General features: G+C 43.3%; 1 protein-coding gene across 1 annotated transcript in view; it reads left to right on the forward strand.

Annotated features, from left to right (window-relative positions):
* The window catches only part of LOC108515161 (contactin-associated protein-like 2), a gene marked incomplete at its 5' end in the record, with an annotated part of 480,745 nt that overhangs the window by 313,995 nt on the left and 141,645 nt on the right, over positions 1 to 25,105 (forward strand). Inside the window, one exon of the mRNA XM_017851841.1 lies at positions 9,228 to 9,321. Coding sequence (XP_017707330.1) covers positions 9,228 to 9,321 — 94 coding nt within the window. The remainder of the gene's footprint in view (positions 1 to 9,227; positions 9,322 to 25,105) is intronic.

The following is a 25,105-nucleotide window of genomic DNA, read 5'->3' on the forward strand; positions in this document are numbered from 1 at the left end:
AAAAAAGTGATTCTAGGGTTAGGAAGAGGCAGAAAACAGTTAGATGATGACGTATCCTTGATACTGGGGTCAAGGCCTGCTCTTTTGTATTTTCAATTGCAAATGACCCTAGGCTTGTGCATACCCTTCATAGAATGGAGATTCTGATGGAGAGGAAAATACGGTTTCCACTCTTCAAACCCTCTCTTCTTTGAAGTCTGTGGGAATTTCTGGTTTAGAAGGACAGGTAGACACAGATAAGGGGTGCAAGTTGAGCTGATAATTGTTTCTCCTACGTAAAGTCTGTCTGCATCAGCCTCTTCTTATCTTCAGCCTTGGGCTTCAACTTGGAGTAAAGAAAACATTTATCAGATGATATGTTCTAGGCTGGGCGTGGTGGCCTACAATACCAGGATGTTGGGAGGTTGAGGGGCAGGATTACTTGAGCCCAGGAATTTGAGACAAGCCTGGACAACATAGTGAGACCCCATCTCTACTAAAATAATTTTAAAATTAGCCAGGCAGCCAGGTGCGGTGGCTCACACCTGTAATCCCAGCACTTTAGGAGGCTGAGGCAGGCAGATTACAAGGTCAGGAGTTCAAGACCAGCCTGGCCAACATGGTGAAACCCTATCTCTACGAAAATACAAAATTATCTGGGCATGGTGGCATGTGCCTGTAATCTCAGCTACTTGGGAGACTGAGGCAGGAGAACTGCTTGAACCGGGAACTGGGAGGCAGAGGTTGCAGTGAGCCAAGATGGCACCATTGCACTCCAGCTTGGGCAACAAGAGCAAAACTCCGTCTTTCAAAAAAAAAAAAAAAGGCCAGTCACGATGGCTCACGCTGTAATCCCAGCACTTTGGGAGGCCGAGGCGGGCGGATCACGAGGTCAGGAGATCAAGACCATCCTGGCTAACACAGTGAAACCCCGTCTCTACTAAAAAACACAAAAAATTAGCCGGGCGTGGTGGCGGCCGTCTGTAGTCCCAGCTACTCGGGAGGCTGAGGCAGGAGAATGGCATGAACCTGGGAGGCGGAGTTTGCAGTGAGCCGCACCACTGCACTCCAGCCTAGGCCACAGAGCCAGACTCCGTCTCCAAAAAAAAAAAAAAAAAAAGCCAGGCATGGTGGTATGCACCTGTGGTTGCAGCTACTCGGGAGGCTAAGGTGGAAGGATCACTTGAGCCTGAGAGGTGGAGTCTGCAGTGAGCTGTGACCGTGCCACTGCACTCTAACCTGGGTGACAGAACAAGATTCTATCTCAAAAAAAGAAAGAAAGAAACTCCTTAGTCATACACCTAAAGCCAATCTCTCCATAATCACTTTATTGGTAATAAAATGGTATTTTGAAGAAAAAAGATGATATATTCTAAATTCAATATCGCCGAGCTAATTCCAAGTATTCCCCAAAATTAAGGATTAGGAAAAACAGCAAGAAATCCTAGGCCTTTGTCTAGGCCACGGAAAAAGCAGGGTCAGCCTTGAAATCGTGTCCATCTCAGGAGGAGGCCCAGCCCCTCCACTGGTCCAGGAGAACCCACGCCATTTACGTATTTCTTCTTTAGCTTTTCCACTGCATCCCCAAAGCATAAGTGGCTGATGAAATCCCTTCAAACTCTGCCAATGCAAACTGTGGCTTAAAAATGGAAATGAATGGAAATTGCAAAATAGTACCTGAATAGACATTGAAGCTTTCAGCTCCACGTGTAAGACACAAGGTCCTGCCTGAATCAGTATGCTTCTAATGGCTTAATGGTAAATGTTGAACAAATTAGTGTTCCCTCAAGGTTGTCCTGGGGCACATGGAGTCACAGTCTTTAATTTTAATGAGCCTCTATTACACAATCTCTTATCGCCTCTTAACTGCCAGTGAAATGACCACCAGCTAAATGTACAGCAAAATACATTTCTACAAAATAGCTCACTTGGACCCCAAAGAAATTACCTTGAAATTATTACACTTAACCATGGCAAATGCACCAGGTTCATTTGAAAAGAGATGGCCACCTGGCAATACGAATGAAATCATATAATATGTCATTTCCTTAGGCTTTTCAGGTTGAGCTTTTCTCGCTATATCTGATTTAATGCATTTTCTCTTTTAAATGTAAATACTTTAAATGTAGCTGATCCTCTCCCTCTCCTAATTGAGGTGACTAGGCTAGTACAGGAGGCTGTGGCCTGCAGCTCACCGTTTTGTCTCTGGAGTCAGAGTGTCAGCCTTGGTACTTACTCTGTGACTGGACACTTTTTTTTTCTTTTCTTTTTTTTTTTTTTTTTTGAGATGGAGTCTCGCTCTGTCGCCCAGGCTGGATCTTGGCTCACTGCAAGCTTCTCCTCCCGGGTTCACGCCATTCTCCTGCCTCAGCCTCCCAAGTAGCTGGCATTACAGGTGCCTGCTACTACACCCAGCTAATTTTTTGTATTTTTTAGTAGAGACAGGGTTTCACCATATAGCCAGGATGGTCTCGAACTCCTGACCTCATGATCCACCCGCCTCGGCCTCCCAAAGTGCTGGGACTACAGGTGTGAGCCACCACGCCCAGCCATGACTGGACACTTCATAATATCAAAGATGCAAGATCATACCTATCTAATATCTATTCAATAAGATAATACATATTAAAAGCCCAGCACAAAGCCTTGTACACAGCAGCTACTCAATACATGTTTCCTCCTTTTTCCTGCTATTGAATCCCACCAGCCAAGACCAGAACTATATCTGCAGTCAGACAAAGTTGGGTTTATCCCTTGTTGCAGCGAGGGCTTAGCAGTCTGAGTGAAACAGGAGCTGGAAACCATAGTCGGTTAAAATGGGGTGAAAAACAGAAGCATTAACTATGGCCAACAGCAACTCTAAGATGTAAGGAAACCCCTGTAGAGTTTCCTAGAGGCCCCCTAGGGCTGACAGAGCCTGTCCAGGAAGGGACAACCTCAGTGGGTGTCTGACCGTAGTGGAGACAAAGCTGCTCCTGTCTCCTCTGACAGTCTCCAGCTGGGCCTGAGAGTTAAGTTGAGGTAGGAGAGATTAACAGAGGAAACGCAAGCCGATGTTTACAGGCACGTGAGGGTCTTCGCAGGAACACCAAGATCCAAAAGCAGCCAGGCCTAAGTGCTTATGCAATGAGTTGAACAAAAAGTAGTAATTGTGAAAAAGTAACTAAATATATGGAGAGACTAAAAACAACGGTTATTTTAACAAGAGCTGTTTAACTGTCAAAACACTTTTTGTTTGTACCGATTTCTCTTGGCCTCAACTCCCCGCCTCTGGAGAGAAGAATGTTCTGTTCTTTCTGGTAGAGGGAGGGCATCTTCCATATGAAAGTTTCATCTCCTGCTTTCAGGAAAAAAAGGTGAGGTCAGAGTGTCCTTTGTGCATCTGTTGCTTTTCTTTCTTTCTTTCTTTCTTGTTTTCTTTTTTTTGAGGCGGAGTCTCACTCTCTCACCCAGGCAGGAGTGCAGTGGCGCCATCTCGGCTCACTGCAAGCTCCACCTCCTGGGTTGAAGCCATTCTCCTGCCTCAGCCCCACCAAGTAGCTGGGACCACAGGTGTGCGCCACCATACCCGGCTAATTTTAGTATTTTAGTAGAGACGGGGTTTCACCATGTTGGCCAAGCTGACTCGAACTCCTGACCTCAGGTGATCCACCTACTTTGGCCTCCCAAAGTGCTGGGATTGTAGGCGTGAGCCACTTCACCCGGCCGCATCTGTTGTTTTTTAAGTGCTTTTAGCTCAAAATTGTCCCTATCCCAAGCCAGCATATCTGGAGATGGCACGTTCTGAAGCCCTTCAGGACCTTGCTGGAGAAGGGACTCCGCCTGCTTGGCCAAGCTGGAGCTGGTCTGGATTGGCTGGGGGAGCAACAGGCTGGCTGCCTTCTGGAGTGCAGGTGGGGGAACAGGCAATGGCAATGGCGGTGGGGGTGTGAGTGAGGGGCTACCAGGGTGGCTCAGACACATGTCCAGAGGTCTGTGGACAGGTTGCCACGGCTGAGACGCGAGGGTCACAGAGGGATCTCTTGCAGGCCTGTGACTTGGACAGGCTTCACCTCATGTCCTCGCACCCTGGGCAGAGCCTCTGCTATTCCCCTCCTCAAGCCTGTGCTGGAAATTGCAGTAAGTCCCTTCCTCTTGCGGGGTCCCTCCAGAGCACGCTACTGAGAAAGCTTGACATTGTGCTCACTTTAACAGCCAAATGCTTTCAGGAATTCCATTGTTTATCATAGAGCTTATATTGAAGGGTGCATTGGGAGCCAGGAAGCAACAAGTTGATTGATCATTGACGCAAAGAAACCCATATACCTTAGAGAATGACGGGGTGGCTCTAAGAGGAAGGGTTTATTTTAGGAATCAGGCTTATGGTGAGGAGGGTTCACGGAAGCAGGTGTCTCTTATCAACTGGGTGCGCTCAGAAAAGCAGGGCTAATTCAGTTATTGGGCCTCTTAATGCATTTCATCTGGGAGGCAGGAAGAATGGAGAACGCTAACGCTGTTATTGAAGAAATTGCCGGGAGAAAGGGATGTTTTGGTTTGGGGTTGCACAAGGTCTTTTCCTAAATTTCTTGTATTAGTTTCCCAGTGTTGCTGTAACAAATCGCCACAAACTTAAGGACTTAAAACAACATGCATTTACTCTCTCACAGTTCCAGAGGCCAGAAGTGCAGTCAGCGCAAACAGCTGAAGTCAATCAGAAAGGCTGGTGCCTTCTGCAGGCTCTGAGAGGAGCATCTGTTTCCTTGCCTTTTTCAGCTTCTAAGAGTCTCCTGCGTTCCTCGGCCCCTTCCTCACATCACTCCAACTTCTGCTTCCGTTGTCACATCTTCTCTCCACTGTGACCCTCTTGCCTCCCTCCTATAAAGACCCTTGTGGGGACCTGAGACCCGCCCAGGGAATCCAGAATTCCCCTGTTATCTTAATCACATCTGCAAAGCCCCGCTTGCCACGGAAAGTGACGCGCTCTCAGGTCCTGAGAATTAGGACGTTATCTTTTGGAGGTATTATTCCGCCCACCTTATCTCCATATTCAGACAAAACTGCAGAATGCTCTTGTGCCACATGGTCAGGTCCTGGAGAGCCCTGATTCCATGTGGCTGTTCTGAATTATGTTCGGCTGGGGGACAGCACCACCTGGTGGTAACACTCGGCAAAGCATCCGCCGTCAGCTGCAGAGCCGCTTTTCCTTCGGGGTCCTCTTCACTTCACCCACCTACCCCACCATCCCACCCATCCCTTCCGGCCACACCCCGCCTTCTTAGGCACGAGGCAGGCAGGAGTAGGCGAGAGAGAAGACGTAAGGACGCCTCGCTCGTGGTAAGATCAGAGACTGATCGGAGAATACTTTCCTCCTTCCCTCCTTTATTAGAGAATTTCCTCAGGCACTGCAGCTTCATCTTTGTGAATGTTGAAGGCTTTCCGGATATCCTCGTCACTTCTCATGTTTTCCTAACAGCAGGTAATTTGGATTAGAACTGTACATCATGACCCATTTAGGTTCCTGTTCACTGTTGTGAAATTAATGACTTCATCAATGAGTTAAGGCTAGGCGTGTTCATTATGTTTTTTACAAAAGTCAAAACCAAGCGGGATCACAGATACGCAAGATGACAGAATCAACAATCAAAAACCTCTGAGTGGGCTATTATTGTGTTGCAAAACAAAAGAGATAAAAGTGGCCGGGCGCGGTGGCTCACGCCTGTAATCCCAACACTTTGGGAGTCCGAGGCGGGCGGAACACAAGGCCAGGAGTTCGAGACCATCCTGGCCAACATAGTGAAACCCCGTCTCTACTAAAAATACAAAGAAAATTAGCCGGGTGTGGCGGCGGGCGCCTGTGGTCCCAGCTACTGGGGAGGCTGAGGCAGGAGAATGGCGTGAACCCGGGAGGCGGAGCTTGCAGTGAGCCGAGATTGGACCACTGCACTCCACTGGGCGCCAGAGCGAGACTCTGTCTCAAAAAAATAAAAAATAAAACGAAAGAAGTGTATATAAATAAATGTAAAATTTAGCACTTTGGTTCAAGCCATCAACCACGCAGACATAGGAAGAGAATACACTTATAGAGATCAACCAGAAATGTTATTTTACTATAGCTCATCAAAGATAATATAAAATGGCTGCCAAAAAGCCAAGTCCTTCTGGTCTGGACCCGCAGAAACAATTCAGGGAAAGGCAGGTACCTCCACTGGGTGGGTCACACTACACCTGAGGACGGATTTCCCTTCGGTGCTCACGACTTTAAGAGCTGCATTAACAACTGTTAATGCCAATTATCGAGATCCCACCAAGTATCCAGCACTGTATTGGGCCTGAGGACACAGAAATATAAAAACCCAAACATGGAAATTTAATATATCTTTTAAACTGTGTATCCATAGAATGAAATACTAGTCATCCATGACAAATGATTTTTGTTGTATATTTATTGAGACAGAAGACATTCATAATAGATCGTCAAGTTAAAAAATATACAAAACATAATATGTGTTAGTTGGGTTCCATCCTTTTTTTACTTAAAAAGTTGAAAGAATGTACATTAAAAGTTAACATTGATTATCAGTTGGCAGTTTTTTTTCTTCAAATCTGTATTATTTTTTCTATAATGAACATATATTACTTGTATCCATTTTATAAGTTAAGAAAATAGAATTTTGTTGTATATCTTATGGACACAGAAAGACAACTTCTACATATATCATCAGGTTAGAAAAATATAGCAAATACACATGTGTTACTCTGGGTTCCATCCCCTTTTTATTTAAAAGTTGAAAGAAAATACATTAGAAATTAACATTTATTATCAGCAGTCAGTTTTTTCCGCAAATCTATATTTCTTGTATTGAACATATATTATTTGTATCCATTTTTAAAGTTCTTTAAGAAAATAGAACTTCGTTACAAATTTAGTGGTTTTTGTTTGTTTGTTTGTTTAGTTTTTGAGACGGAGTCTCGCTCTGTCACCAGGCTGGAGTGCAGTGGTGCAATCTCGGCTCACTGGAACCTCCGCCTCCTGGGTTCAAGTGATTCTCATGCCACAGTCTCCTGAGTAGATGGAACTATAGGAGAGTGCCACCACACTCAGCTAATTTTTGTATTTTTAGTAGAGACGGGGTTTCACCATGTTAGCCAGGATGGTCTCGATCTCTTGACCTTATGATCCGCCCACCTCAGCCTCCCAAAGTGCTGGGATTACAGGCGTGAGCCACTGCCCAGACCACAAATTTAGTTTTTAAATTGTTAGAAGTATTAGGGGAGATCACCGCCCCTAAGGCATTGCCAGGTAGGCTATTGGTTAACAATGGCGTTTTGCATTTAACCGCTTAAAAGAAAGTGAATAGAAGTGCGGTGGCAGTTACCCATGTGGGCCATCAGATGGCACCAAAGCAGCTAGCTAATATTTAAGAGCAGAAACTGAAGAGCTTTTGCTCCAAAGAAACAACTATATGAGATTTTAAATATTTCAGATTATCTGGACGGAATAAGTGTTTTTGTTTGTTTGCTTTGAGACAGGGTCTCACTCTGTCACGTAGGCTGGAGCACAGTGGCATGACCACAGCTCACTGCAGCCTTCACCTCCTGGCCTCAAGCTATATCCTCCCACTTCTGCCTCTCGAGTAGCTGGGACTACCAGTGCACACCACCACACCTGGCTACTTCTTAAAATTGTTGGTAGAGATGAGGGTCTCACTATATTGTCCAGGCCGATCTTGTACTCCTGGACTTGAGAGATCCACCCGCTTCAGCCTTCCAAAGTGCTGGGATTACAAGCAAGAGCCACCACACCTGGTTTGTTTCGTTAATGATGCATTTGACGTTATAGAAAACTTTTCAAAATGATAGCCAGGCATGCAAATGTCTGCTTTAATAGTTTTGGGGTGGGGTGACTTGGATTTTGTGGCAATACTACTCATGCACAAAAACCTACTGTACCAGTTCTGTGGGCCAAAAAATCTAAAATATTCTTGAGATGTGATGACCCTTTGACTCTTAACCCTGACTGTGCAATGATCTCTAAGTTTCTAGGAAGCAGTTTCAAGATTCTGCTGCAGACAGTCAATAATGAATGATTATTCATTGTAGTAGCTGGTTCTCAATGTGGTGATGAGATTGATCACTTGCCTGCCCTCTTTCTTCCCTGCCACTCTCTCCTTCCTCCCAAGAGCACGGCTAGCTTCCAGCATCTTTGCTCATCTGAAGGACAGTTTTTTGCCTAATCAGGCCGAGTTTGAGCAAGGACTCAGGAGCGTATCTGCTTCTGAGTCTGTGCTGCTGCCTTCAACAAGTTACTGCTTGTTCTGTCTCCTTCGTCTACACAATTGACGTGGTCCCCTTGGGAATGCCCACGTCGGAGAGCAATGCTGTGTTTTCTCATAAGCCACACCTCTCGTCATGCTGACCTCAGCACGTATTAATCTCACTTCAGAAAAAAGGAATTCTTACAAAAGAAAGTTTTCCACAGGTGGGCACGAAGAAAGGCCCAGAAGGCTCTAAGAGCTCATGGTTGGAGAAACACACCTAGACTATATGGGTGATAAAAAGACAGCTGAAAATATGAGGCAGGAAAAGTCACATAGGGACACAAAGGACAAGGCCAATGATTCTGACACCACCATTGGCACTTTGTCCACGGGCAGCAGAATCAGAAATGTGTGTCGCTCCCATGGTCATTGTCTGTGCACTGTTCCCAACAGCTGCATTTCTCTCTCTGCTGCCGACTCACCCAACCACCCCTGCCTGTCGCAGGAGAAATCATTCTCATTGGGATAAATGAGAAAACCATGACTGTTTACCCTACTTGACCCTCAGCATTTGAGTGTGTGTGCGTGTGTGTGTGTGTGTGTGTGTGTGTGTGATCGTATCACAAAATAAAATGCTTCAGCAAAACTTCATTGCTGTAGATGTGGCATATTCTGTATCAGAGACACTGAAGATTGGGTCAAGCAGATTTTACTCCATTAAAATGAGCCTGGATCTTAATCCTGTAGGTAAATCATCCACAGAAAATGTACATCACCTGGAAAGCTGTTCATAAGGATCTTTACTTACCATGCTCAAATTTTTTCAAAGAACCCCAGCAAAGGAAGAGATGGGTTTCCATTTTCTCGGGCTAGTGTTTTAGAGTCAGTGCTGATGAAATAAGATATCAGAAAACCAGGGTTCAAAGAGTGACGTCATCCCCACAGGGACTATTTGGTTCCACACAGGGTAGTGACGTCCTTCTAAAAGTGTCTCTTGTTTTCTTCCTGCAGCTCGATCATTATCCATCTGTGAGTTACCATCTGCCAAGTTCCTCCGACACCCTCTTCAATTCTCCCAAGTCGCTCTTTCTGGGAAAAGTTATAGGTAAGAATGTGGTTCATTCGGTATAAATGTGTGTGAAGAATACATTTGTTTGGGTAATATGAATTTGGATTTTAAAACTATCAGGTAAATTTCTCTCACTGGGGCCAGTCATGAATATCTTCTCTGTACAGGAAAGTTACATGGTTGTTTTGGGTGTTGCACAAGAGAAGCGTCAGCAAATCATCTTTGGGGGAAATTGCTCATGTAACTCATTCTAAAGCTAATTCGCCTTTGAAATGCATTGTGATTAGGCTGGGCATGGCGGGTCACGCCTGTAATCCCAGCACTTTGGGAGGGTAGGGCGGGCGGATCACTTGAGGTCAAGAGTTCGAGACCAGCCTGGCCAACATGGCAAAACCCTATCTCTACTGAAAATACAAAACTTAGCCATGCGTGGTGGTGGGCACTTGTAATCCCAGCTACTTAGGAGGCTGAGGCAGGAGAATCGCTTGAACCGTGGAGGTGGAGGTTGTAGTGAGTCAAGATCGCACTACTGCACTCCAGCCTGGACAACAGAGCGAGACTCCGTCTCAAAAAAAAAAAGAAAAAAATTGTGATTGGTCATGGGGGCTTCTAAATCAACGATGGTAATGGAACCAGTGTTGTTTGGCGCGTGGCATAAACTACAACCCAAGCAAACGCAAGTCTGCTCCAGGCTTCTCTATGTAGAATTTGGTTTATTACAAACCTCTACCTACTAGCAATATGTAACTTAACATTTCTTTTGTCAAAGCATATCAACATGATTCTGTCTTCCTCTGGTAAGAAAGTGCCTTGATATCATATGCAGATGAGAAGGCCAGTAAGGAATGTAACAGTGTGACGGAACACCCTTCCCCCATGCGATTGTGAATCCGAGTCTCCGTGTCCTTCTCTTCACTAGAGGAGATTAGCACTGTGCAAAGCTAAAAATGTACCGTGAGCCACAGATACGTGAAGGTTACACCCTCCATTTTTAAAATATCGATATGATTGGTGACATATTTTTATATATTTAATGTGAAGTCAATGCATTTTGTTAATATGAGGATGTGTACTGTGAACTGCAATGAAAACAGTAAGATGGTGGTGATGTACAGGTGGGAGGGAGGTCACTTGGCAGCCAGTGGGTAGAAGTGATCAGAATAGCATTAATGGTAAAAATGCTCACTTAAAAACATGGGGCAGGGGTCACAAAATGAGGAGTGAGCAGGAGACTGAACCTATAATAAAAATAATAGACTGGGCGTGGTGGCTCACACCTGTAATCCCAGCACTTTCAGAGGTGGGCAGATCACAAGGTCAGGAGATCGAGACCATCCTGGCTAACGTGGTGAAACCCTCTCTCTACTAAAAATACAAAAAATTAGCCAGGCATGGGGGCGGGCACCTGTAGTCCCAGCTACTTGGGAGGCTGAGGCAGAAAAATGGCTTGAACTCAGAAGGCAGAGGTTGCAATGAGCCGAGATCACGCCACTGCACCCCAGCCTGGGCGACAGAGCGAGACTCTGTCTCAATAAAAATAAAAATAATTATAACAATAATAATGTTGTGCACTTATGTGAGATTTACTGTAGGCCAGGCTCCATTTTAAGCACTTTATAGATATTAGCCCATTCAATCTTCATCACAATTGTATGAGGTAGTTGAGATTATAATCTCCACTTGTTAGATGAGAAAACAGAACCATGAAGAGATTAAATAACCTGGCCACCTGGCTAATCAGTGGCAGAATGAAAATTTGAACTCAGGCAATCAGATACCAAGGGAGCTCTTCACTGTGCTGTGATCCCTGTGGCAGTTAATCTAGAATGCAAAGAGAAAGACAGAGAGGACTACTTGGGCAGGTGGTAAGTGCTGAGGTTGACCAGTTGAGGGATAAAGTCTATATCTTGTGCCAGAAAGTGGTCAAGAACAAAAAGGATTCCTGGGTTTAGAACCAGAAACACACCAGTCCGGTTGGTGACAGAGGCTTCCAGAAGACGGGGAAAGCAGGCGTGTGCATGAAGCCCAAGACCACACACTCAGTGAACAAGACAGTGGGGAGTTGCAAGTGATAAATCAAAGGGTGGAACTGGAAAACAAATGAGGGCTAAGATATATTGATCATTGGGCCTTAGATATTGTACAATATGAAAGATAATTAAACAGCTTCTGCTTAATCCTTTACATCCTGAAAACAGCACTCAGGCACAGTCTCAGATCTAACTTTGGATTACCTCACCCTGATGTCTTTATCCAAATTTTCTCCAGCATTTTCTATAGTTGCTGGATTTTTACAGATCTTATCACCACTTTTATTGTCTGTGAACAAGAAGAGACTTTGTGACATTACATGTTACATGTGTACACATAAGAAACTAACGTCACAACAATCCAATGAAATGAGATCCCTGATTATGAACCTCATTTTGTGGATGAGAAAACTGAAGCAGAATAAGGTCAGTTTGACAAAAGTTACTCAACTAATATTGGCAAAGTAGAGTTTGGAAGTGAGGTCTCTCTGAAGAGAGTCCAGACTCTTAAGTACATCAAACAAACAAAATTCATGGTCAAGCTCCAGCAGAGGGATGTATTTGAAAGTTGAGTGATGCCATCAGTTAGCAACAAAAAGTGGCTGTGTAGTGGAGTAGGGCCTTGGTATTCATAAGTCACGCATCTGAGATTTTGGTGAGTACCTGCTTTCCACCAGAGGTACTCCCACGGTTCAGTCAAGAATGCTTTAAAATGTTAAGTGCTCCTTCAGAACCATATGATTCCATCAAAACAAACTCTACGCCATGATACAGTGATGTTCCTAAAGATACTACACTATCATATTCCTAAAGTAACATCAGCTATAAACATACCTGGAAAAAAAATAGACTTTTTATTACTTTGTGGAACCTACAAAGTCAAAGTTTGATGGGAATGTTGGATGATTTCTGGTTCTGTCACTATGAGTAATATTCTCTGGTTCCTCTGTTTTTCGGGTCGTGTAACTAGATTCACATTTCAGCACAATTACAATATCCTGTATGGCATGGACCTTCAAGGTCATGAACAAATAACATCATAAAGACCACATTTTCTACAACTAAGAATGTACCATGACATCAATCTGTGCAAAGCTAAAAGTATACCATGAGCCTCAGATACATGACGGTTACACCCTGAATCTTTTGTACACCCAAGGAAAATGTTGCTGCATACACAAACTAGGTAACTGTGCATGTGGCAGCGAGTTACAGAAAGTACACATAAACACCTGTAAGGACGTCCACAATTCCAAGATGGAAATGGTGTCATGCATGTGAGTAGTTAGGGCTCCAGTCATGGGTCCTTGGTCTCATCCCTACAAGCCATGACCTCCCTACAGACCAAGATAGCATCTCCTAGTTCCACCGTATACTAACAAGGAGCAAGTGCTCAGTAAATATTTGTTGAATTAATAAAGAGTAAAAGGGGAACAAAACAGAAAGAATATCATTGTAGGCTGGGCGTGGTGGCTCAAGCCTGTAATCCCAGCACTTTGGGAGGCTGAGGCGGGCAGATCACGAGGTCAGGAGATCGAGACCATCCTGGCTAACATGGTGAAACCCCGTCTCTACTAAAATACAAAAAATTAACTGGGCGTGGTGGCGGGCACCTGTAGTCCCAGCTACTCGGGAGGCTGAGGCAGGAGAATGGCATGAACCCGGAGGCAGAGCTTCCAGTGAGCTGAGATTGTGCCACTGCACTCCAGCCTAGGCAACAGAGCGAGATTCCATCTCAAAAAAATGAAATGAAATATAAAAAAAGAATATCAGAATGTCATTGTAGATGTATACTGCAGGGTGAAAGGGTATGGATGATCATCCTAAGAGAATCAGTAAGATTAGCACAGAGGTGAGAGCTGCAATCCTCACATGTCTCACAGGCTAAAAGTAGGCACCTGACAATCATGGGGTAGAAAGAATGTGGACTATAGAATCAAGCAGAGCTGGTTAGACTGAAATCCATCTTGACCATGTTGCTTTTTTAGTTGAGCCTCTCAGAGCCTGGGTTCTCTCAGTGGCAAAACGGGGAACACAAATGCCTACTTGCAGGTTGTTAGCTCCCTGAGGGCAGAGATTGTTGGGCAAAGACTTTTTTTTTTTTTTGAGACTAATCTATTTGCAGCAGACTGATCAGTGCCTAGTATACAGAAAGGGCTCAAAAAATACTTGTGGAGTAATTGGACTACTCTTTTAATATTAGGCTAATAACATCTTAAGACATATACAACACAATGCCTAATACATAAACAATTACCATTTTTTATGCTGGCTACATGCCAGTTATTATGTTATATGCTATAAGTACAGTACTGTGTGCGTTTCTCGTACCACCACAGATCGTTGTTACCCTCGTTGCATAGAAGAAGGAACTAAAGCTCAAAATGATTAAGTTTGTTTCTTAAAGTAGGGTTTCCCAACAGCAGAACTCTTGATATTTTGGGTCAGAAAATTCTTTATTATGGGGCTGTCTTATGCATTTCAGAATGTTTAGCATCCTCCCTGGCCTTTACCCACTAGATAGAATTAATACACCAAGTTGTGACTACCAAAGATGTCTTCTAACATTGCTAAATGTCCCCCAGGAGGGAAAAATTACCATGCAGTTGAAAACCACTGGCTTCAAGCTACTCAGCTGGTCAGTGGTGATGCTGAGATTTGAAAAGCGTGATTTGTGACCCAAGACCTATGCTTTGCTTCCTGATAACACCTGCATCTTCCAGAATGGTGAGGAAGCAAGGACAAGGTCCTTGCTACTCTGAAACTAAAATTCTGTTAATAAAATTAAAGGAGTCACAGTGAAGACCCCAAAAAGACATGTGGGTGCTTGAGAAACTAATCATTGGCCACCCCTTCAAGCCAATACTCCTTTGATATTTGATCATTTCATAGGGGCAGGACTGAGGAGGAAGATGCTTAAATGTCTCTTTGAAAACATAGACTGCAGCGAAAGACAACCCATTTGCATTCCCCAGCTGTGTAAAAATCCATCTATGCAGACATACAGTATTGAACTTGCAACTGATACGTACTCTAGCCGGGTTTTGAAACCCCCTGGAGTTTCATGCTCCAAAGTTGTTGCTTTAGTTTTATAGGATCAGTTTCTGCTACTCAGAAACTGCTACTCTGAAACTGATTCTATAAAAGAAGGAGAAGATGGCTCTAAATACCTAAGATGACTTCACACTGAGCTCTTTGATGAGTGCTGCTCAAAAAGGGACACATAAAAAGGATGAAAGAAAGATTACCTAATCAAGGACAAGAGTGATCTTTATAAAGGGGATGGAGGATGTATATTCAAGAAATAGTAGTGTGATCACTGCCAACCAACAGCAAACTTTTAGAATGGATTCTTACATAATTCTGAATGCTTCTAGAAGGAATTCAGAATCATTAGCAATCAGCAAAGGTTCACAAAGGAGAAATCTCACTAGACCTAGTTATGTCCATCTTTTATCCCTCATATCCATCCAACTTTATCTTTCAGCAACACATTTAATAATCTCTCAAGAAATCTTCAAGAAAGAAAAATATAACTTGAAACTGAAAGTGGGGTGTTCTGTTTGCTCATGTTGTTTTCAACATCTCTTTTAATGCCTTGGAGAAAGACACAAATAGCATGTTTATTAAGTTTGCAAATGTCACGAAGCTGAGAGGGATGGTTTAATATGATGGATTATAAAAAGCATTTCAAAGCCATATTGACAGGCTAGAAAGATGGGATAAAAATAATAAGATGAAATGTAATAGAAATAAACTTAATTGCTGCACTTAGATCAAAAAATATACACAATCACTTAAGTAGAAGTTGGGAGACCCCCGGCATCATGAAAAAACTTAGGAAATTGGTTTGATGGAAAGTCTAGTACAAGCAATGTTCCATGGTGATGGATTCTTAAATGAACATGATTCTGAACCACATTAGTATGAGAATCATGTCCACAGCAAGGATATTAGTCAACTGAGGAGAAAACCAGATAGACACAAGACCCGTAAAGGAAATGTCAGAAGACCTGGGAATGTCTGGTCAGAAAAACATATGATGTGAGAGACGGGAGAATCAATTTTCCATCTTTGGTAACTGGCACATGCAGGGTGGATTAGACTTAGTTGAGGCTTACTCAGCAAGACTGAGTAAGCAGAAGATATGAAGCAAAAGCAGAAGATATGGACCAAAAGCAGAAGATATGAAGAGAAAAATCTCAGCTCCATATAAGAAAGAATTTCCTAGGAATTAGAGCTTTTCAAAAGTGAGTGGCCTCTACTTTGAGGTAATGAACTCTCTATTACTGAGAATGTTCAACAAAGGCTAAACAGAAATGTGCCCTCTATATTAAGGAGTTATCTGGATTGAGTAAAACCAGATTAGATATAGCCTAAATAACCTTTGAAACTTTAAGATTTGTGGTGGGACTAATTTTCTTAATTAAAAAGGTGGAAATGCAATATTATAGTAGAGCAGGGTCTCCTGTTCCATTGGCAACTAGGAGGATAACATTTAGGGTTCCTTGATATAAAACACTGTCATGATGCATGATGATAGACATGAATTTAGAAGAATATCAATGTACAGTGATCACCACATCACTGTGAATTGTGTAATTACATAGACAACCTCTGTTTCCAAGATGGCAATATGCATTTTAATTTTATTTCTGAGCCCTCTTTAATTAATTGTTCTTCAAATTAACTATTTCTGTTCTTCAAATTAACTATTAACTATTTCTGATTTTTTAAATCAGAGTAATATAAAACCAAAATGAAGTAGATATATTCTGTAATAAAAAGACAGTAGCTTCTCTGTGTAAACTTGAGAAGCTGTGCTTAGAAAGAAATTGAATACTAATGCAGTGTCATTGTTGCTTTGCTGACCATTACTGGTTGTCAGTGGCGATGTCTTGGGTGGTTAAAAATAAAGTGAACTTCTATCCATGTGAACTGACTAGAGTTTGTAAGTCATATTGGTCTCAGATCCTATTCCCCAAACTACCATTATCCAAAGCAACTCCAATAGAAGATGAGCCTCCTAGTAGCCACTATATTATTTCTATTATAATCTAAATTGTGAATATCATGATCCTACATGACTTTTTATTGATTAAAAAGTTCTTTTTCTAGGGCTTTCTAAAACTTTCTGGAACTCTGACAAAGACTCTTCACACAGAAGGAAATGACATACTTAGATCTTCATTTGTTGGTGAAATAGTATACTGTGATAAGCATGCTGCTCACAGACTATTTCTGGCCAGAGTTATGAATGGAAAAGATTTGTGTGATTTCCAGGCTAGAACATTTAAGCACTCACGCAAAACCCTCTAGAGTCCTTTTATCCCTTTGGCACAATGACTGACAAGCCTAAGACAGTGATTGTTTCCATAAGCCTGGGTCCCTCTGTGACTACAGTGAACAGAAAACTCTTGACTTGTGATGAACATATAGCAAGAGATTAAAAAAAAAAAACTCTTTGCTTTGTTAAGCCACCAAAACTATAGGGCTATTTGTTACTGTGCCAGAGCCTCGCCTGTCCTGACTGATGCATAAGGACTGACTTAACGGCAGACTTTGCTCTCTCACCCTTGGGTTTGACCTCTGATATAGTCTGGATGTTTGTCCCCACCGAAATCTCATGTTGAAATGTAATCTCCAGTGTTGGAGGTGGGGCCTGGTGGGAGGTGTTTGGATCATGGGGGTGGATCTCTCATGAATGGCTTGGGCCATCTCCTTGGTGATAAGTGAGCTCTCACTCTGAGTTCACACAAGACCTGGGTGTTTAAGTGTGTAGCACCTCCCCCACCCAACACTCTCTGGATCCTGCTTTCGCCATGTACCCTGCCTGCTCCACCTTCACCTTCTGCCATGATCAGAAGCTTTCTGAGGCCTCCCCAGAAGCAGATGCCAGCACTATGCCTCCTATAAAGCCTTCAGAACTGTGAGCCAATTACACCTCTTTCGTTATAAATTACCCAGCCCCAGGTATTTCTTTATAGCAGTGCAAGAACAACCTAATACAATCTCTTACTCTGCCATTTGCCAATTGTATGACTTTTGTCAGGTTACTCAACTTTGTGTGTGTTTGTTTTCTCATGTGTAAAATAGGAATAGTAATGGTCTGTATGTCACAGGATTCAGCAAAATAATACATGTTTAGAAAGTAGCACAGTCTCTGCCACAAAGTCTGTGTGTAATAAATACTAGTTTTTTTACTTCGCCGTAAGCAGCAAATGTACACTCATCATAGGTCAGATGCCAGGCATTGTATAATTCCCTGGAACATCATTAGGGTCCAAGACAGGCACAGTTTCTGCCTTTGGAAACTTTCTATATTCAAATCCAGTTCTCAGAGGTGTCTCTTGGGAGAACCCAAAACAAGATAGGTGATCATACAATGTGTCACTATGCACTGGGTCACATTTTTGGAGCTTAAGTTTCTGGAAAAGAAGGTAATGGAAAGGCAATTAGAAGTAAAAAGAGGGTGGGATACATGGAAAGAAGTATAGGATTCTTTGGGAGCAAGTAGGGAGGGCACTTGAGCTAGTCCAGGAGTGGGGGAAGGCATACTAGAAGAGGTAACACAGAAGCTGGGTCCCTAATGATGAGTTAGAATGATCTGGGTAAACCAATGGACTGAAGTAGAAACCATAAGGGTGGGGGAGGTCAGTTCTCCACTCTACACAGCAGTCCACCCAAAACTGTGTGGCTCAAAACAGTAGTTCATTATTTCTGGCAATTCTGTGGATTGGCAGGGTGGTGGTTCTACTTCATGACTCCAGGCGAGGTGTAAGAATGACTGGATAGCCCAAAATAGCCTCACTCACGTGGCTGGCAGCAAGTGCTGGCTGCACAGGAGCTCTCTGGGGCCGCAAGCCAGGGGCTCAGTTCTCCCACAAGGGTTCCAAATCATGGCTGCTTGGGCTACCTCGCAGCATGGTGGCTGGGCTCCAGGAAGGAGCTTTCCAAACAGCAAACGTAGAAAGTGGAGGTCTCTAAGAGCCACCATTCTTGCCACATGCTATTGACCAAAATCTGGGTTCCAGCCCATGTTCCAAGAGAGAGGAAGCAGACCCTACCTCTTGGTGGCATCGTAGCCAGGTCACGTTGCAAAGAAACATGCCATGGGAGTTACAGTTGTGACATCTTTGGAAACGCAATGTGCTATGAGGGAAATTTGAGGAACCACAGCAAGTTGCATTCAGAATAGTAGAAAGTAGGATGTGAAAGTGCGTGTGATAAAAATGCCGCAGTGTAAGCAGGATTCAAATCCAAGGCAGCTTTACCAGCAGGGCCACATGTCCTGCTTTGCCTGGGACAGACCCAAGCTACTCCTGCCAGGACAAGTGTATGTTACTCGCAGTGCCCACTTTTACTCCAAAAATAGGACTGTGCAGGTTGATAAATTGTACGATCACCTATCTTGTTGTGTTCTCCAAGGAGAAACCCTGGAGCATTCTATTTGAATATAAGAAGTTTACCTGGGAGACAATCCCATAAAACAAGCAGGAAAGTAGAGACATGAAACAGGGAAAGGGGTGGAGCATTGTCAAGCCACTCACCACTGTGGACACCTGGAATGTAATCCCACCAGGGCACTCTGGAAGACAGTGCGAGACATGCCTCCAAGTGTCCTAACCGAGGCAGGAGGAAGCCAGGGCATCTCACCACCTCCTCCCATCCTGCAGAGATGAGGGCTGCTTCCTGCGGTGCTAACTCCCCAGCACTTCTGGCTTGTCCCGTGTTTACACCCAACACGCTGCTGAGGCCAGAGGAAAGTGCAGATGACAGGAAATCGCAGTCGGTGATTCCTGCAGCAGGACTGAGGTGAATGCCGAGCACTGCCAGCATCTACCATATTACGGATTTATTTATAAGCCATGTTAAGGTTTTAATGTTATCTTAGGGGTGAAAGGAAGTCAAGGAAGGATGTTTTTTAATCCGGAGAATAATGTGATCAGATTGACACTTTAGCCAGATAGCACCATCTGCAGAGTGCAAAATGCATAACAGGAAGTGAGAAACTGCAGGGAGACCAAATTGGAGGTTGCCATGGTTATCACAAAATTGCACATGGTAATGCACAAAACAGCTCAGATATGCAGAGAAAATGCAATGTCTTTATCTGTGTCTGATGATCTCGTATTCCTTCTGGGTAGCAAAGGCAAATAAGCTAAACATCCAGGTCGGTTTAAAGCTGATTCTGACTTAATCATTTCAACATTCCTTCCTGGTTGTGCTCTGTCCCTCATGAATAAAAATGTTCAGTCTCTCAAAGAGCCTTTCCCATCCTCTGCTTCTTTCTGACCAGGTGTACAGAGTATAGAAGGGGACAGGCAGCAACATGTGTAGCTTTAGCATTCTAATGATACCATGGGCAGGGAGAGACCTGGATGCATGCTGGTCCTTGAGTTTGCATGGCCAGGCATCTGCTGACCTCCAGCCCAGTGTCCTGTGTCCCTGAGTGCTCTTCTGGCCTTGGAGCTTAAATCTGTGGTTGATGAACTTTGAGCCCCTTTCTTTGACTCAGGCAGTGTTCCCAGGGAACACCTGCCATCACTCCCTTTGCTTATTTGCTGTGCCCTCAGCTCCCACTTGAGAGACCCCTCAAGCCCTAAGTCTCTGTGGCGTCCTCCATCTCCCCATGGCAGGTTGTCTATCAAGAAGTCAGGGCCTTCATCTCAGGCTTCATGCTGCACGAGAATGAGATGAAGCACATGAGGACCAGAGACCCTGTCTGCTTACTCTTCTTCCCTCTCTACTTGAGGCTAGGCTGTCCCATGTTAGGACAGGACCTCCCCACCCTCTACACAGCAGCCTCTTCCCAGAGCCCCAGACTGGGAAGCAAGGCAAGAGCCCTAAACCCTCAGTCCCATCCGTCACTCTTTAGAAATCCACTTCTGCTCTCTGGGCCAAAGCTCAGCTCTCATCTCTCCTGCTGTGTCTCCTCCTTTTCTCATAGTCTTCTAGGGCATTAAGAAAGAAAAAAAAAAAGTTTTGCTTTTACTTCCTACCGGGAAAAAAAAAAAAAAAAGTGCCATCTAACAAATAGCTCCAAAACTCAATTGCTCAAAACAACAATTCTATTTTTATCACTGATCTGCGGGTCAGCTAAGGGCCAATCGTTCTGTTGTACACCTCTCATCTTCCTCCTGGGACCAGGGAGTTAGCATGAGCATGTTTTTCTCTGGCAGAGACACGAGACAACAAGCCACTCACACAAGCACTTTCCAGGCCTTTGGTCTTGCCACATCCACTAACATCTGATTATCTAAAGTAAGTCGTGTGGCCAAATCCAGAGTCAAGGAGAAGAGAAACTCCCTTTCCCTTCAGTGAAGAAAACAGCAAAGTCACATGGCAAAGGCCACCAATACAGGGAAGGGTAAAGAATTAGGGGCCGCCAATGCCATCTTCCATACTTAGGAGGTGGATGCAGGAGAACTCTCTGACCTCCTTAGTGTACTAAAAAGCCTGAGTAAAGGAATTTGGGGAAATCATTTATTCACTCAAAAGTATGTTCAGTGCTCACAGATACCAGGTGCTAGGCACAGAACAATGGATAAAACAGAAATCTCTTGTCTTTATGAACCATGTACTCGCATGGGCATAGACAGAATGAGAAAAGAGTTGTGTAATATAAATGTTAGCAATAAGCGCTATGAAGAAAAGTAAAAGAGGCTTAGCGGGAAAGCATGTTACAATGGCCAGGAAAGTCCTCTTTGAGGAGGCAATATTTAAGCAATGGCCTTAACAAAGTGAGAAAGCCAGCTGTGTCGACATCTGCTGGAAAAGTATTCCAGGAAGAGAGAATGGTAATCCAAAGGCTGTGAGGCAGGGACACGCCTGGCTTGTTCAAGGACAGCAAGAAAAACAACATGGCTGGAATACAGCCATCAAGGGACAGAGTGGCAGGAGACAGATGAAGTCAGAGGGTTAGCCAGGAGCTGATTGCACAGATGGAGACCATCATGGAGAGTCTGCATTTTATTCTAAGTGAGATGAGAAACAGTAGAAGGTTTTGAGCACATAAGTAACGCAATCCGATTTACATATTAGAAAGATCATTCCAGCTGTGGGATGCTGTATTAACTACAGAAGGGATGGGGCAATAGAGGGACAGGATGGACACTAAGAGACCAGTCCAACTACAGTTGTGGAGTCCATGTGAGAGTTAGAAGCATATGCAGCAATGCAATAGCAGTGATGGTGATGGAGAAATCTTTGGACTAGGAACACATTGAAGTCAGAGCCCATAATATTTGGTGATCAACCGGATGTGGTGGGTGAGAGAAAGAGATGTCAAAGAGTGTTTCCCAAGGTATCAGTCTGAATAGCTGGCCCAGTGGTGGGGCTGCCTACTACAGTGAGGAACCCTGCGAGAGAAGTAGTTTAGTAACTGTGGAATAAAAATTAAGACTTCCATTCTAGACACATTCAAGGCTATTCCATGGATGCAAAGCACTGATGTGCATGTCAGAAACCGAAACCACCTGTAACAACACAGCCTTCTCCTGTCTTTATCTCCCATCTCCTCCTCTGGCAGATAGATGTCTTGGCTTGACTAGGACATTGATCATTACTGGGAAAGGCAAAAAAGAAAAAAGTCTATTGATAAACGTCAGAATATATCTCCATTATAAAGTCATTCAGGTGTTCCACATGAACTCAATGATAAAAAAGAACAAATTATTGATACACAAAGCAGCTTGGATGAATCTCTAGAGAATTGTGGCAATGGAAAAAAGCCAATCCCAAAAGGTTACATACCCAATGATCCCATTTATGCAACATTTTTGAAATGACAAAATTTTAGAATTAAGGACAGATTAGTGGGTGCCAAGGGTTAGTGACTAGGACAGGAGGGAAGGGGAAGGAAGAGAGGTGTGGCTAGAAAAGGAAAATGAGGGGGCCGGGCGTGATGGCTCACTCCTGTAATCTCAGCACTTTGGGAGACCGAGGCAGGCAGATCACTTGAGTTCAGGAGTTCAAGACCAGCCTAGTCAACATGGTGAAATCTGTCTCTACTAAAAATACAAAAATTTGCTGGGCATGGTGGCCTATGCCTGTAGTCCCAGCTACTCAGGAGGCTAAGGCAGGAGAATTGCTTGAGCCCAGGAGGCAGAGAGGTTGCAGAGTGAGCCAAGATCATGCCATTGCACTGCATCCTGGGTGACAGAGCTAGACTCTGTCTCAAAATTTAAAAAAAAAAAAAAAAAAAATGGGGGGGAATGAGAGATTCTTCTGCTGTGAGAATTATTCATTATCCTGACTATGGTGGTGGATGCACAGACCTACACAGATGATAAAATTGTGCAGAATCACATTTGCACACATACAAGAGTACAAAATCTGAAAAAGATCATTGGATCGTATCAGTGTTAATATCCTGATGGTGACACTGTACTCCAGATTTGCAAAATGTCTCCAATGGGGAAACTGGGTAAAATACACAGGGGATCTCTCTGTACAATTTCTTACAACTACATGTGATTCTACAATGGACTCAATTAAAATTTCAATTAGAAAAAGCAATAAAAAGCCGGGTGCGGTGGCTCATGCTTGTAATCCCAGCACTTTGGGAGACTGAGGCAGGTGGATCACCTCAAGTCAGCAGTTTGAGACCTGCCTAGTCAACATGGCAAAACCCCGTCTCTACTAAAAATACAAAAATTAGCCAGGCAATGTGGCGAGAGCCTGTAATCTCAGCTACTTGGGAGGCTGAGGCAGGAGAATTGCTTGAACCTAGGAGATGGAGGTTGCTGTGAGCCAAAATCACACCACTGGACTCCAGCCTGGGCAACAGAGGGAGACTTCATCTCAAAAAAAAAAAAAGGAAAAGAAAAGGAAAAGCAATAAAAGTAAAAAAGACCAAAAAGACCAAGTCCACATTCTTCTGTGAAGCCATTTATTCATGGGATAAATGTCAGTGTCTCCTAGGGGCTAGTGCCGTCCACTCTGGGGGAGTGTGATGGACAGAAGGGGGGGGACCTGCAGTGATTAAGCCACCAGCTCTACCCATTCCCTCTTTACTTTCTTGCACTAGCCGGCAGATATTAGGAAATATGTGGCAATTATTATTTATTTACAGCTTAGAGTTTTATAGTTCTTTTAGAGTCATTATTGAAGAGAATGATTAATATAATACATTTCTTTAAAAAGGAGCTAGGGAAAATGGGGTAGATTAAACTGCCTGCAACTTCTCTCAAGGAGAGTCCCCGATGGCAGCTATCACCTTGTGATTTATCTCTACCTCCTAAGAGTAGAATGCAGCAAAATTGATAAATGAACAAATGGCAAATAGTTAATTGAAATTTCTGGTCAGTTGCCTTTGCGTTTTACTATAAGGACAGAAGCAGCAGGAAAGCACTGATGAGAAAACTTATTTAAGTGATAGGTGAGAAATAATATTTAAACTGAAGAGAAGAAATTATGTCCCGTTTTTCATATCCTAAAGAACATATAGCGTAGTCTTAATGTCCAAAATATTCTCAAGGCTGAAGGAAATCTATTTTAAAAGAATTCACCCGGGGAGTTCTAATTCAAGGTTGGCTTCTCATTCTTTTTTAATTGCATTAACTTTCATTCTTAGAAATTTATTGGGCTTTATTATTATTAAGCCTTACAGAATCATAGGAAGCCCTAAGAAATAATTTATTGAAACTTTGTCACATTACAGCTGAGGAAAACAAGGCCCAGAAAGGTGAAATGAAGCCAAAGTCACATAGCTGGTACTTCAATGACGTTTTTTTTTTTTTTTTTTGAGACAGAGTCTCACTCTGTCACCAGGATGGAGTGTAATGGCGTGATCTCAGCTCACTGCAACCCCCACCTCCCGGGTTCAAGCAATTCTCCTCCCTCAGCCTCCTGAGTAGCTGGGACTACAGGTGCACACCACCACACCCAGCTTATTTTTGTACTTTCAGTAGAGACGGGGTTTCACCATGTGGGCCATGATCTGTCTGCCTCGGCCTCCCAAAGTGCTGGGATTATGATGTTTTCAATATAATATACTGTCAATATCAGGATATCTTTGCTTGTCACCCAAATGTGTCTTTAACAAGGACAATTTATAATTAATTATTAATTAATAATACATCATAACCCGCAAACATACTCTCAATATCTAGATAAACAGCTGCAAAGGCAAATCTTGTCATAAGTGTAGGCGGGAAGAGGATATTTTGAACATTGAGGGTCAGGCTCAGTACAGGCTCTGTGTCAGAACACCTGCAATTCTGGCTGCCCCATCTGCTCAAGGAGCTTGAACAGGTTTCTTAAAATCTCAGCTTCAGTTTTCTTAACCATGAAATGAGAATGATAGTAGTGCCAGTATCATAAGCTTTGTTATGAAGATGAAAGATGCTATCATAAATGTAAAGGGCTTATCACAAAGCCTGGCACACAGTGAGTGTCCAGTATGTCTTGGACAGTATCATTACATCTAATCTTTGACTTTTGGTTTATACAAATAAAGAATGGCTGACTCCAATCCTGGGTCACTCATAAAAAGAACACTAAAACAATGAAAAACTGAAAACCTTTTGATTGAAAACCAGTTGGTATCACCATCTTTCCATGGTTTTCCAAAATTAAATTATTTTTAATTAACAAAAGCAACCCCCACCAAAAAAAAATCATGTATTGTTAAAATGTGGTGAGAGATCAGAAGTTCTGTTTTAGTAACATTTTTAGTATTTGGTTAAAGAAGATTGTCAAAAGCACTTCTGTCCCAAATCTTCAGCTCACCTGTCTTTGACACACAACATACTTTTGCATACCCAATTGTTTTTTTTTTTTTTTTT

This window comes from Rhinopithecus bieti, unplaced genomic scaffold (genome assembly GCF_001698545.2).
Source record: "Rhinopithecus bieti isolate Rb0 unplaced genomic scaffold, ASM169854v2 scaffold_34870, whole genome shotgun sequence".
Taxonomy (NCBI): domain Eukaryota; kingdom Metazoa; phylum Chordata; class Mammalia; order Primates; family Cercopithecidae; genus Rhinopithecus; species Rhinopithecus bieti.